This window comes from Poecilia formosa, unplaced genomic scaffold, assembly GCF_000485575.1.
Source record: "Poecilia formosa unplaced genomic scaffold, Poecilia_formosa-5.1.2 Scaffold30, whole genome shotgun sequence".
NCBI classification, from domain to species: Eukaryota; Metazoa; Chordata; class Actinopteri; order Cyprinodontiformes; family Poeciliidae; genus Poecilia; species Poecilia formosa.
In genome coordinates, this window is record NW_006799969.1 from 1,891,502 (window position 1) to 1,905,256 (window position 13,755).

Sequence of the window (13,755 nt, forward strand, 5' to 3'; positions counted from 1 at the left end):
CGCACTGGAGAAAGAGGAGCAAGAGGTGCGAGAGGATTGTGGCAGTGTTCGGAGCGGTCCCTTGTTCAGACTGATGTAATTCAACAAATTCTCACACAAATACTGACGTCACCGCACATCATGGCAAATTTCCCCAATTGTGTTCTGATTTGGTATACAAAAGGTAATGGGAGAAAAAGTGTCAACCGTTTAGAAAAAAAATAAATAAAAAATAAAAAAAATGTTTTCACAAAGCAGGGTGCAGTCCTCAGAATTTACTGGGCTGTCCAGCACATTCAAAATGTTGTCCATCATACAGTTATCATCAATGATATATGAAGATTATTGAAAAGGTAATTTATTTTTCAGGGACTGAGTTCACTATGTGAAACACAAACCAATGTTTTAATGGTTTCCATTATGTTTCTTGTTATTTTCTACTTGTAGCTAATAACAAGAAGACATTTAAGATTAGACTATCGCATACCAATAAAAAAAAAAACATTCTTAAATGAGTAGTTTCTTTCTTTCCTTGTAAATGTTAAAAAGCTCTTTACCATTCAAAAGTTTTAAATAAAGGAAAAGAAAAATATTTATTAGTAGTTACCATGGTAACACTACAAAAACACTAAATCTCACCAAGTACTTTTGGTCTAGCTTCTAGTGAAAATATCTTGCTACACTTGAAATAAGACAAAGCTAACTTTTCAGCAAGATATAGGAGCTGGTTTTAGGTCAATAATTTCCTAACATTGACAAAAAAAATACTAGTTCCATCGGTAGATTGTTAAGTGAAATAATCTTCAAATGGAACTAATACTTTTTCATCAATATTAAGACATAATTGGCCTAAAAGAAGCTCACATTTTCTTGATGAAAAGTTATGTGTAAGTTAGTTTTGTCTTATTTGTACTGGAAACTATAGAGAAAAAAATTAAAAATGTTCAGACTTTGTGTTTTTGCAGCGGTGCATATAACTAGAATAAATCTTTAAATTTGAAGTTTTAGTTTTAACTCAGAGTCCTACACCTTGAAAGAAAAGAGTGTGACTGTTACCATCCGAGTAGCTAATTCCCAAGTGAGACAGTTTAATGCATTCACATGCAAGTCTTCTTTCCTCATTATTATTTACTTGGGTCGTTTTTAACACGTGCACCAGTTTAAGTCCCGGTTGCACATTGAGAAGCGTCTGATTTCGCTGCAGCAGCTACAGCGACCAGCAGCAAGATGAGGCCCATAAATCAGACAGAGTGTTAGGAAAGCAGAATAACACAACCCCATATAATCAAAAGTATGTTCCAGATTAACCTCTGACATGACTTCAGTCAGTACCTCTGCTGACATGGAATCACTTGAAGCAGTTTGGCTCTGGAAGCTGGAAGTCATGCTTTAGATCTTGTAAACAGAAACACTAGCTTCAACAGAGAGTTGTAGAACAAAGGAACACCCCCAGCCTGGATTCTCAGCATAGAAAAGTGAATTTTTCATATAGTATAAAAAATTATTGATTAAATATTGCTTCATGGGATAAAATGCATCTGAGATTGAACGCGACGAAAGAGCAAATTTCAAAGAAGCATGTTCCGAAGATTTACGTGCTCTAACTGAACACTCATTCTGCTTTAATCCTGTGGTTTGTCCAAGGCATTTTGCAAAAGAGCTGGACCGCAATACTGTGACTGTACAATTACTTCAAAACGCCACATCCTTAAGTGCTGAGATTGCCTTAAATGACAAATAAGAGACATTTTATAAAAATGAGTCTTGTAGAGGATGAAAAGAGAAAAATAAAAGAAACAACAGTTCCGGGAAACAAACTGTTCCGGTGGTCCCTCACATTAAACTGCCACTAACTTAAATGCAAACACACAAACGCAAACAAGAGCTGATTGAGACTGGCACGAGACTGGATGCTTTCCGTATTTATCTCCTTGTGTGATCTTAGTTCATTTATTTACAGAATATAGTCTCGCTCTTGGTTGTGCAGTGAGAATCACTGTTGGATCGTTGCAGGGTCCAAGTTGAAAAAAGACAGAGGAAATTTAATATGTTTGCGCAAAAGAACGGCTGACATGAAATGAAACCTCTGAGGGCTCAGGTTTTGACTTAAATAGTTTACGGACATATTGCCAGGAGACAAAAAACATGCAAGGAGCTCTTATATCACGAACGGATTACTTTCTGCTCACGTAAAAAAATTAAAGATACTTTTTTACTCAGGAGAATGGTAAGAGTAATATGTTTGAATATGGAGAATTATGAAATAATAACTCAACATAGCAAAAGTTAAGAACTTTCCTATGACTTATAGATGAGAACATTTCTTTGTTAAATGAAGAATTTAGCCTTTATTTGGTTTAGACGGTTTAGCAACATTAATGCTAAAGTAAACTTGCAAGCAAGCGGAACGTCTTAATACTGAGCGTTTCTTGCCAGTGGATCAAAAATGCGCTGATGTCACATCCTTTTAGCAGAGGTGCATATAATAGCAAACATTGTTTCCAACAACACATCAGAAACAAAGTTATATAAAGTAGACAGGCTGGATATGCAGTTCTGAAACAATGGGATTATTTGAAGCATTTTTCTGAGGTGAAGCAAATAAAGTGACGGATAAACTGCCGTGCTGTCCTGCTACATGCTTTTATCCCTGAAAATACTTCTGTTTGAGACAAGTATTTTGATCTATGGACAGCAAATCAGAGGTTGTAAAGGAAAATAGCTTAAAAAAATAACATCTTGTTAGAGTATAGGATTTTTTTTTTGTTTTACCATTTTGATCACATTTCAAGCCCTAACCTCAAACCAATTCCTTCTTTGATTATTATTATTTTTATGGAATAAGAAATGAGAGGGAGATGTTTTTGATAGTTACTTAAAAGTAGATTCGATTATAAACTACCCAAATTATTTTAAACGGTTGCAAATGATAAAATGATATTTTATCAGTGCCTAGCTCCATTACCAGTCGATAAAATGGTTGTTGTCCTAATAAGCCTAAGTGCTTCATAAATATTGCTTTTGTACACGCTGCTTACATAATACAACAAGTGCCATGATTTTATCGTATTTTGCTTCGTCACGTCAACGAGCCAGAAACTCCTTATCATTGTGGGAAAGTCTGCATCATTTCTGTGAGGAAAATACCTCAGAATCAATGAGTGTGAATTTGAAAGGCTCGAACAGCTACAGTCGATATAAATGCAAGCAAACAAAGTGCAGTGTGAGTGAATCCAGACAGCTTTACATTCTTAGCTTTCATCTCCCGAAGTGTGGGATCCAATTGCGAGTTATGAGGTCTGCTTAGATCTTCCATCAAAAAGAAATATTTCTGGCAGCTGCTGCTTAAAACAAAAGATGATTTAATGGAAAAAAATAAATAAATACTGGAATGCATAAATTTCAATAGATATAGAGAGGCAATTTGTGACAACTCTTTATTTATTAAGGCTCTTCTTAAAATGCTTTAGAAATCACAAATTACATTATACACAGCTGTTTAAGAGTTTCAGTTGTGGTTTCATTTTTCATAGCATATAACAATAAACAATATGCTCTCATCTGCCTTCTGTTATTATTTTTTTTCTTTATATGCCTGTACAAAGAAGGATGGCTGTGAGAACACAACAAGATTTGGCGCTAACCAGTAGTACCACTTCCCTAAAAGGCAGCGCATGTTTCAGAGCCTCAAGTTGGTGCCACTTCTGGGTTTAACCTGAAGACTGAAAAGCTTTTCATCCACTGCACCAAAGAAGATGTCAGAAAGCAGCAGAAGTATCCGACTTGTCAACATCCCCGTCTTGGCGCCAACAGACAGCTGTCTGCTGCTGAAACACAGCAAAACTGCTTAAAGCCAAACAATCATAAGTGCGGCTGCATGTTACTAAAGATTTCAACACTGCAATGTCCAACAAATGTTTAAATAAAGAGACAACTCGTGAAATCACTTATGGTGCTGACAGCAGCTTTTACCGCTGGATAGTTGTGGGGAGAAAAAAAAAAAAAAGAAGGTCTGGAAGCCTGAATATTTCTTATTGTAAATTTGTCTTCATGCAAGAGTTTATCATGATACATTACCAACATTATCAGCGCTTCCTGACAATTAGAACCTATTAGGAAAAAGTTATTTTGACTGTGGTATCATGCATGAGGTTTTGGAGAATGCTATCGCAAAAACAAGCATTTTGTCATGTTACCACAAACTTGTTGTATTTATTGAGATTTCATGGAGTAACAGATATGTGTAGATAAATAATACTTTTTTTTCAAAACAAAAATTTGAAAGGATGGTATCCATCTACTAGATAAAACCCTTGTAATAATCCACTGCAATAAGTTGTCATCTAATGTCATTTCATTATTAAATACTGAACTTTTTATCATGCATGCAAATATGTATCAGAGGAGGAAAAAAAAATAACACTATGTGTAGCATCTTGAGTATACCGTCCCATCTGTGTAACATGGTGACGGCAGCATTCAGGGACGTTTTTTTCTTTAGCCAGAACAGAAAAGTTGTTCAGAGTAGAAGGATGGAGATAAATAAAGAAAAATCCTGTGAAACAAAACTCTCAAAGCCTGATAAACACTCAAGATTAGAATGAAGATTTACCTTCCCACAGGCCTTCAACACTAAGCATTTCATAAGGTTTAGATTTGGAATACATAATAAATTATTTACATGTTTTAAATGGAAGTCAACTGGGAAAAGTGGTTAAAAAGGGGGGGAAATGCTGATCTAATATTAGATGGTTTAAAAAAAAAACCAAAACAAAACAAAAAAACAAAGCGTAAAAAACGTAATTACTCATAAGCCAAAAATATGACCTTCCCCAACATAAACTGCTATTTTATCTGTAAAAATAGGGGGTCCAAATAGCTTTACTTTAGTCCTGGAAGAAAGAAGGAACAAGCCCTTAAAAAATTGTAAGGGATAGAAAAAAATGCTAAAAAGGTTAAAATACCAAAAAGGAATGGGATTGTGAATAAAGTTAACTAAAATTCAGCAAGAATCAAACTAAATTTGAAATTAAATATTGAATAATTCATGTATTAAAATTAAATCAGCATTTTCTGAGTCAGCTTAATGTTACATAGAAGACCATCATTGAAGGTTTCTGGTTTGGGAACATTCAACATGTGGTATTTTAAAACGTGTTGGCCTATTATTGGCATTCCTTTTTAAGGAAAACTTAAGGAGATTTTAGTTTTATGAGCTGATCCCACCAGACAACGTCTATGTTCCAGGATGTCCTGATTTACTCATCAAAGTCTGCATAAGAACATATATAAAATGGAACAAGGAGATCAGGATTAGGAGGAATTTCCTAAAGAGTAGAAAAAAAGAAGACACCAAAAGTTTTTATTCAAAGGAAGAAAAGGTAGTTGAAGAAGCAGCTGCAAGAAGTGGTAAAAGCTGTTCCGCATAGAAAAAGCTTTAGACGCATTTCTTGTGCTAGCTAAAAAAAGAAATTATCTCACAAAATTGAATCCTGAAATAAAAAAAATCTGAATTTTTAAGTCTGAATGTCATCATAGAGCGACTATTTTACAGTTAATCGTAACATTTCATAGGCAGCTCTGGCTGTGTGAGAGATCCTCTGGATTCCCTCCTCGTTGTGTATCAGGGCTTTCGCTTAACAAGGTGGTGAGTGATTGATGGGGCTGATGAAGAGCAGCTGAGGCCGCAGGGTGGGAGGGACGAGGAGAAGCCCATTTCGTGACAGTGAAGAGTTTTATGATCCGTCCTGCTGTTGCACATGACGTGCGAAGAACAGACAGGAAACTGCAGGAAGAGAAAGGACAAAACCCAGAGGTCAGCTTATCTGCCTGAATATTTTCACCCAGTCACCCCCTCACTTCGTCTTCTACTCCCCCTTTCCTGACCCCTCCGCTTTCGGCGTCCTCCACGTCTCCCAAATCGATGAAGGATGTTGATGAACTGCAACAAAGGAGGTCAAAACCAGATTCTAGGTCTCACGCGAGACAGTTCATCACAGTCAGGTGCTTTTCAGGCATCAACAAAAAAAAAAAAAAAAAAAAAAAAAAATTGGTGCGCTGTTTGAGAGTTTCCCCAGATTATGACCATAACCCGAAGGCAACCTGACATTTCTTTCTCAGCTCTGAAATTCACGAGCCTCATTTAGTCCTTCCTGCAAAAACAGCACAGGTTTTCCGATATGCTGAAGCCACCCCTCATAAATCTGCACACTTAAACACGGGCCCTCAAACCTACCAGTCTGAGAGCTTTAAATGTTGGGGCCACATCGTAACATGCGTGTAGGTGGAGGGGGAAGCTCACAGGTGCCTCTCGGCTGAGGCTCACAGCCGCCTGCTCCCCCACTCTGCAGTCACGCAAACGCTGCCCCTCTCCTGGCCCTCCTTCTGATTTTACTGCAGCCTGCGGGGGAAACCAGACGCTACAAAGGCCCCGGGTCCACACATTAATTTCTCGAACGGGGTTACAAAGACATAAATCACTTTGAAACGGAGAGAGAAGGAGGAGGTCACAGTTGACCCGCCGATAAGACCGAAACAGGGAAACGTAGGAAGAAAAAAAAATGTTTTGAATTCCTATATATTTGCTGACAAGAGACTTTTGTTTTTTGTTTGTTTTATAAATGTCCATATAATTGAAAATAGCTGTCAAGATATGCTCGCTGTATTGAACTAATCATATTTTCTCTTGACACGCAAGTTTCCAGGAACAGAGTTAACAAGCTTTATAGGTCATTTGAGATTTACAAGTTTGTTTTATGCTCCAGGATTCAGTCTCAGACTTTGTTTAATAAAACACACACACACAGACGCGCACACACTCCCTTACACAATGTGTCTTTTTCTGTCCAAACTCTAAGCTGTGACTTGAAATGATCTTATTTCATGTTCCTTTTAAAACTAATTGTCTCTCGTTACAGGGAAACTGGAACAGATTCATTGTAGATTTATTGACGTGTGGAAGTTAACTGCTCTCTCTACTGAAGACGTGTACAGTGTACAGTAATTGCCTCATGATCTTGTCACCTCCAGCACCTCTGCTTCCCTTCTGCTTTTACAGTGCCTCGCATAAGCTTTCATGCAACTTCAACTTTTTCTTGTACAACCATCAAATTGAATGCCTTTTGGAGATATCTTGTGTGACAATCCAAACACAAAACAGCACATTGTTGCTAAGTAGAAAGTAAAGGATTTTTGGTATTAATTTTCAGGATAAAAAACCGAACCCCTAAATCGGTACTTTCTGATTTGCACATCTAGAGACTCAAATTTCTACCAATTCCTCTTTGCAGTAGTTGAAGTTCAGTCAAGCTGGTGGGAGAGCATCTGTGAACAAAGATTTTTAAGCTTTGCCAGTTTGGTTTGGACTTTGACTGAATCATGTCACGTGTAAATACATTTTGACCAAAGCTGTTCAATTGTGATTCTCAGTATATGTTTGTGTCGTCGTTCAACTGAAAGGTGATTCTCCACCTCAATCTCAAATGTTTGCAGCCATTAACTGGGTTTCTACTGCCATCATTTATGATTTATCGCCATCTGTCTTCCCATCATCTCTAACCAGCCTCTTTTTCTCTGCTAAGAAAAAATGTCACCACAGCATGACACTGCCACCACCATGTCACAGTCAGACAGTGTATTTAAAGTTATGTGCAATGCAAATTTTCCTCCACAGTGCTCTTCAACAAACCCAAAAAGGTCTTTTACGGTCTGACCTGACTCGAGCGCCTTCCACACTGAACACAGAACCGGCCGTTATTTCGTTATTTTAACATCTTGACATATTTTTTTTGAAATCTGAGTTTGTAAAGAAAAACAATAATCTCAGCAGACTCTCCCACCTGAGCTGCAGTTCCTCCAGAGTCACCAAATCTCTGAGGATTTTTTAGAACGGCTACATTCATACTGAGATTAGATTAGATTACATACAAGTGCCTTATACAAATAAAAGCATAAAACTGTGCATTGCAGTGTCATAATAAAGGAGAGGAGGAGGTGATTTTAAAGGGCTACAATTAATTTTATTAAGGGATATTTTTGTTAAAAGGGGGAAAACACAAATGCAGATCACCTGTTTTAAATTTCTATTTGGGACAACTGAAGTGTGGAATCATTTCCCTTCCATGTCATAATTATGCAGTTTTATATTGCTCTATCACACACGATCCTTATGAAATATGTGAGGTATCAATAGTTTTACAAGGCACTGTTCTTTTACCGTGTGCGTCTTTCTTGGCATGTCATAAAATCTGGAGATGCATACAAGTTTTCTCGAAACTACGTCTGTGGTTTGGGACTTAGAGTAATTATAAGTGTTTGCTCAGTTTCGCTCCACTAAAGGAAACTCATCTACACATGCTAAAACTTCATTCTCGCAGCCACATTTTCGCTCTTGTAAAACTTTTATGGCCTTGCGTGAATATTGTACATTCCTCACTGGCCTTATTATGAAATCATCTAAACTGACGTTCCCAGATGCGGGCGCCCTTTCAGACTTTTCTTAGAGATGAATTGATCTGAAAAACAAAAAAAAAGAAAACCAATAAAACCACATTCCAAATGTGTGTGAGAACTTTTACTCATTTCTAGGCTGAGTGAAAAGCACAGCTATTTCTTTCTTTCTTTATTTTTTTTTTTTGCCACGTCAACCGTCTGCTGCGTCTGATATTGATGCATTTGTTGACATATATGTTTTACCACAGGGCTTTGATTTGTAACCTAAGCTTGCACGGCAGCCTCGGTTTACAGCCGAGGTCTCGACGTATGGACACACGCAGGTACAGCACAGACGCCTGCTGTGCTCTGCATGAAAAGCCTAATTTAGAGCAGCACAAATCACATGTGCATGGCAGTAATTACCCTAGTTTTTCTCTGACACGCCATGGTCATTTACAAGATTTACCAGTCATAGATAAATAAATCTTCCATGAATGTCTCTCCTAAACATTGAATACAACTTAAAAGCGCAGTTTTCTACTTAAGGAAGTCACACTTTATTACATGACATTTATTCTGCATAGTGTGTGTTTATAAAAGATTTGACATAAATATAAAATATATCAAATCTGAGAACTTGTCCCGTGAAAAAGAAAGAAAATCGAATCAGTTTTTTAAAATTTTTACAAAAAGCACGTATTTACAAATAAAAACAAAAGGGACGTTAAGTCAAAATATATATCAGAAATACAATGTGACTGCATGTATACATAATTAATGTAAAAGCAAAGATGTTCGGACAGTAAAGCATCATAAACACCATCCTTGCATACCTGAGCCACACTTTTCTGATTGAGTCTTTTTAAGTAAAAATCAATCTAACTTAATAATGACAAGAAATGCTCCAATAATTACAGCAGTAGAAAATAATATAAATACATATAAGTTGTCTTTTTTAAAACATATACATTTCTTATGAGATTTTTTTAAATTTAAAAGTACATCTGCACAACAAAGTGAAATATAATATATTAACATTGGAGCTTTACTTGACGTGAAGGTCTTTCCACTTTTTACATCTTTGGCCCATAACCCCCCATAGTGGATTATTGGATGTGCGTATCTTTGTGGCAATACAAGCTGTTTTGAATCTCTTGAAGAAAAGTGCAAATTATGCATTACATGCTGGAATATGCAAAAGATTTTGCTGAAGAACATCTTTTTTAAAAAAAAAATTAAATATTGTCTAAATGTAGCTATTGTTACATTGACAACAAAAAAAAAGTAATAAAGATGACATAAATAACCTGACGCCTCTAGTTCTATTTTTCCTTTTTGTTGCTATTTTATGTAACTGTTCTGTTTTAAAAGTATCCCGTTTCAGTATTCAAATATTGCTTAAAGATGGATTCACCTAACAGAGTTAAATTTTGGCAAATGGTTTCAAGTGAATAACGTCCTCTAAGGGATGTTGCTCCTGCAGGTAACGATGAGGTCATTTCTTGTCAGCCAGTGGAAGTTGCTCTGTCGGCTCAAGGTAATTATCTGCAGGCACGCAACAGACTAACCGATTTGAGGTTGGCCCCCAGACTCTGTGCACACCCCCACAGCTTCCCCCCTCTACCTCTCCCCCAACCTCGTGCTTTACCATCTTCCTCTCATTTGACAAGCTCACCAGTTGTAAAAGGGTCATATTTATCTTACTAATCATTCTCACTTTGCATTCCACTGAAGCTTTGGGGTTCATATAGAAAGTAAGGCAGGGCTTTCATTGAAACATGGAGTCGTCCAGACTAATGACTTGCAGAAGAGTTCTCCATCTCTTCATCTGAGGGAAGATAAACCAGATCAGCAGCAGCTGAGGACCGAAGACTTAAGTTGAATGCAAAGTAGAGAAAGTTATCTCAACAGTAAAATGCTGCCCTCTAGTGTCCAAACAATCTCACAAATCTCATATAACAAAAAAGGTGTTTGAAGGCACACTAGGACATTTTCCTGGAACCAGCATAGTTTTCCAGAGCAGTTTTTGCAGTTTTGCAGAGCAGTTTAACAATGTATCCCTAGCGTCAGAGTGTTGAGGAGGGAGAGTGCAAAGCGTTGTGATTTGTTGCCATTTTATCAGACTTCTAATTCAATCATCTCATTTTAAACTCGTCTAAGTCTGATATTTTAGCTGTAGCAGATAATAAATAAACTTCTGCTTTCAACAGTCTGTAGACAAAAGAGAAATATTCAAAGCTACATCATTTAAAGGATCACAGCCTCTGTGCTAGATTGTAAGGAGCACTGCAGCTGAATTTGTGCTCACTTCCAACATGTAGTTTTGGGGGGAAAAAAATCAATTTTGAAGTCATTCTAATTATATTTCAAAGTGTATTAACCACGGTGCTGGTATTAGCATAACTGAAGATCAGTGTACAAAATACACTGAAGTGATAATGTCCTTGTGGAATATTTATGTTCATTGAGAACTAAAATAATCTTTATGTTTACAGAAAAGTTCTATGGATTGAAAAATATTGGTTTCAGCAGAAAATAAAAAATAATATATTCAACCAGATCAGAACTCAAAAAATCCAGAATTGGAGTTCTTTTGGTATTAGATTTCAGTTTTGTCCTAACACATTTCCATGTCCACACTGGTGAGAGACACAAAACATTGAGGAATTAGGAGCTTATGCATAAGGAGATGTGGTGTACACATTCTCCGTGGCGCGGCTGCTGTTCTCGGATATTTTTCTGTCCTCTGGGCGAATTCTGCTGGAGAAGTAGTAGTAAACGAACAAGAAGAATCCTACAAGCAAATAATGCATTGGTTATTTTTTCTTTTAAGTCATTTAGTCTGAAATTGAAGAGGTTCACTTTCAGTTCCAGGCTTACCTTGAAAGGAGTTGAGGATGGTAAAGATGTAGAAGGAGGGAAGGAGCAGAGGGCCGTAGCTGAAAAAAGCGAATCCCCAGCTGATGCCCAAAAGGCAGAAAAGACCCAGAAGAGAGAAAAGCCTCTTCTTGGTAGAGACTTTGTCCCTGTTGTCTGCTTTAGATGCAAATTTAGTGATCTGCACTACAGCTACAAGGAATATGGTTAAGGTGAAGATGAACACAATTCCATAGTAACCAATGTTCACTCCCATGTGTAATGTAGAGTCAGTGATCCAACACCTGGAAGTCATGACAAAGATTTGATTATTTTATAATCTGAAGCATATATATGTCATTTAAATTATCTTCATAAGATCCTTACATGCTTACTGAAGTCCCATTATCATCATAAATTTCCATGTTACCATAGTTATTAGAGGCAAGAAGTCCAATCACAAACAGAGCGGGAATGACTAAACAGAGAGAAAACACATTTTCCTTATAATCTGCAGACAAATAAATCACAGTAAATTTGAACTATTTCGATCTCTCACCCCATCCCGAGAGGCAAATCTTGTACATATAATATTTGATGTCTGTGGAGATCTGGTGTAGACTGAAGTACAGGTGCAAAGCCTGCATGAAGAACCATGTGAATGTGGCCAGCATGCTGTAGTGCAGAGCCGCTGCCATCGCCACGCATGCTGCTGAGACCTTCAGTTTAGCGATTGACTCATTTACCAAAAAGCAAAGGTTCAGGAAGAACAAGGCGACAAAGAGATTCATGAGGATCTTTACAGCCTCACTGGCTTTAGTTTTCCTGTGAAGCAAATTGGTTTGTGTTAACAAAGCCATTCTCTAAGTAGAATTAAAATCAAAAGCAGACCTTATTTTTATTAATATTATTATTACTTTTTTTACCTTACGAGAAAATGCATGAAGAGAGCCACACCCAGGAAGAACAAGGATATGCCACAGCCAGCTTTTGTGATTTGGGTCAGGGTTTTCAAGTCAGAAGAACTAATATTTTTATTCCCTGGTGACTGGTTTAAGCCACAATATTTGCTTAGTAAACATGAAAAAATAAATGTGGTGTTCTTAAAAACTGCATAAAAATGACTCACCATAAGAATAGCAAAAAAGGTAAGGTGAGAGCATTGGCACGTGATGCTGCTGTTGACTGCTATTGTTTTGCAGCCATCTGTGATCCATTTGTGTGCGCCATCTGGTGGCCAGAAGGGACAAAAGTAATTAGATGAAACTGAAATTTACCAGATAAGTGAGAAATATGCGGGGGGAAATTCAGCACTGCCTGACATATCTGAGATGTTGTGCATATAAGAATAATGCAAAAAGCAGGCGTAAATCAATGGCAATATTATCTTTATATACTGTATTGACAATATAATTTAAAATAAATCTAACTTTTGCTCACTCCTGTCTTTCTCATCTGTCTTTACAGTGTTACCAACCCTCTCTGTAACAGGGAGAGGAGTCGCAAAGCAGAGGCAGTGTGTCTAGATCCCACAGTGCATGAAGGTTTGGGACCAGTGCACCAGAGAAAATGCACATGTAAAAATTAATCTTACAATTAAAATTAATCTTGCAATGTCTTAAAGTAGGAAGACATGATACACATAAAACACATCTCAACAACAACCAAAAGTGTATATATATTCATTATATTATATTCGTCAGAATTGTTTACATTTTAAAAAAGCACAGTGTTGGTTGATAAATGGAAGGAAGCTGAGTAACTAGAAGAGCATTTCTTGACTAGCACATGCCCTTTCGCATTAAAACAAAAGATTTATTCCAAAGAAAGGGTAAGGTTTGATTAAAATTTTGAATTTGATTTCCTGAACACCATCGTCCCTGTGACCCCAAGAGGACAAGCATATATGGATGTACTTGTATTTTTTGTATATATATATAGATTTTTATATTGGTTCTGCTATGTCTTCTGTACTGCTGTAACAATGTAAATTTCCCCACTGCAGGATTAATAAAGGAATATCTTACCTTATCTTATCTTATCTTATCTTATCTTATCTTATCTTATGGATGGATGGATGGATGGATGGATGGATGGATGGATGGATGGATGGATGGATGGATGGATAAACACCATCTTGGCGAGTCAAATAAGCTAAAATCTAGAAATGGCAATTGTGAGCCTCTACTTAGAAACTTAAGACTCTTGAACCAACCTGGCTGGTTACTTCTCCCATCCCATGAAACGCAAGAAACACTCAATCCAGTCTGTAGTGGGACAGAAGAAGAAAAATCTGAACTCTTATTGTGTCCAACAAAAGGTTATTCTGAAAGTTTTTAACATCTCTTACCGTATTCACGTTAGTGAATTGAATATTGATGGTCTCTGAAAGGTTGGATATGTTCACTCCCATCTCAATCCCCAGGATTTGATCATTAAAGAAAGAACTTGTTGCATTGATCTGTTAAGTATAAACACACACACACA

At 37.0% G+C, this 13,755-nt stretch overlaps 1 protein-coding gene across 3 annotated transcripts in view; it reads right to left on the reverse strand.

Moving 5' to 3' along the window:
* Positions 1 to 11,002: 11,002 nt before the first annotated feature.
* LOC103136113 (adhesion G-protein coupled receptor G5-like) overlaps positions 11,003 to 13,755 on the reverse strand; it is a 6,857-nt gene continuing 4,104 nt past the window's right edge. For all 3 annotated transcript variants that reach the window (XM_016670041.1, XM_007549223.2, XM_016670042.1), the window contains 8 exons: positions 13,619 to 13,729; positions 13,484 to 13,535; positions 12,398 to 12,498; positions 12,195 to 12,316; positions 11,828 to 12,093; positions 11,656 to 11,746; positions 11,293 to 11,573; positions 11,003 to 11,206 (listed from right to left, as the gene is read on the reverse strand). In XM_016670041.1, coding sequence (XP_016525527.1) covers positions 11,088 to 11,206; positions 11,293 to 11,573; positions 11,656 to 11,746; positions 11,828 to 12,093; positions 12,195 to 12,316; positions 12,398 to 12,498; positions 13,484 to 13,535; positions 13,619 to 13,729 — 1,143 coding nt within the window. In that variant the 3' untranslated portion in view covers positions 11,003 to 11,087. The remainder of the gene's footprint in view (positions 11,207 to 11,292; positions 11,574 to 11,655; positions 11,747 to 11,827; positions 12,094 to 12,194; positions 12,317 to 12,397; positions 12,499 to 13,483; positions 13,536 to 13,618; positions 13,730 to 13,755) is intronic.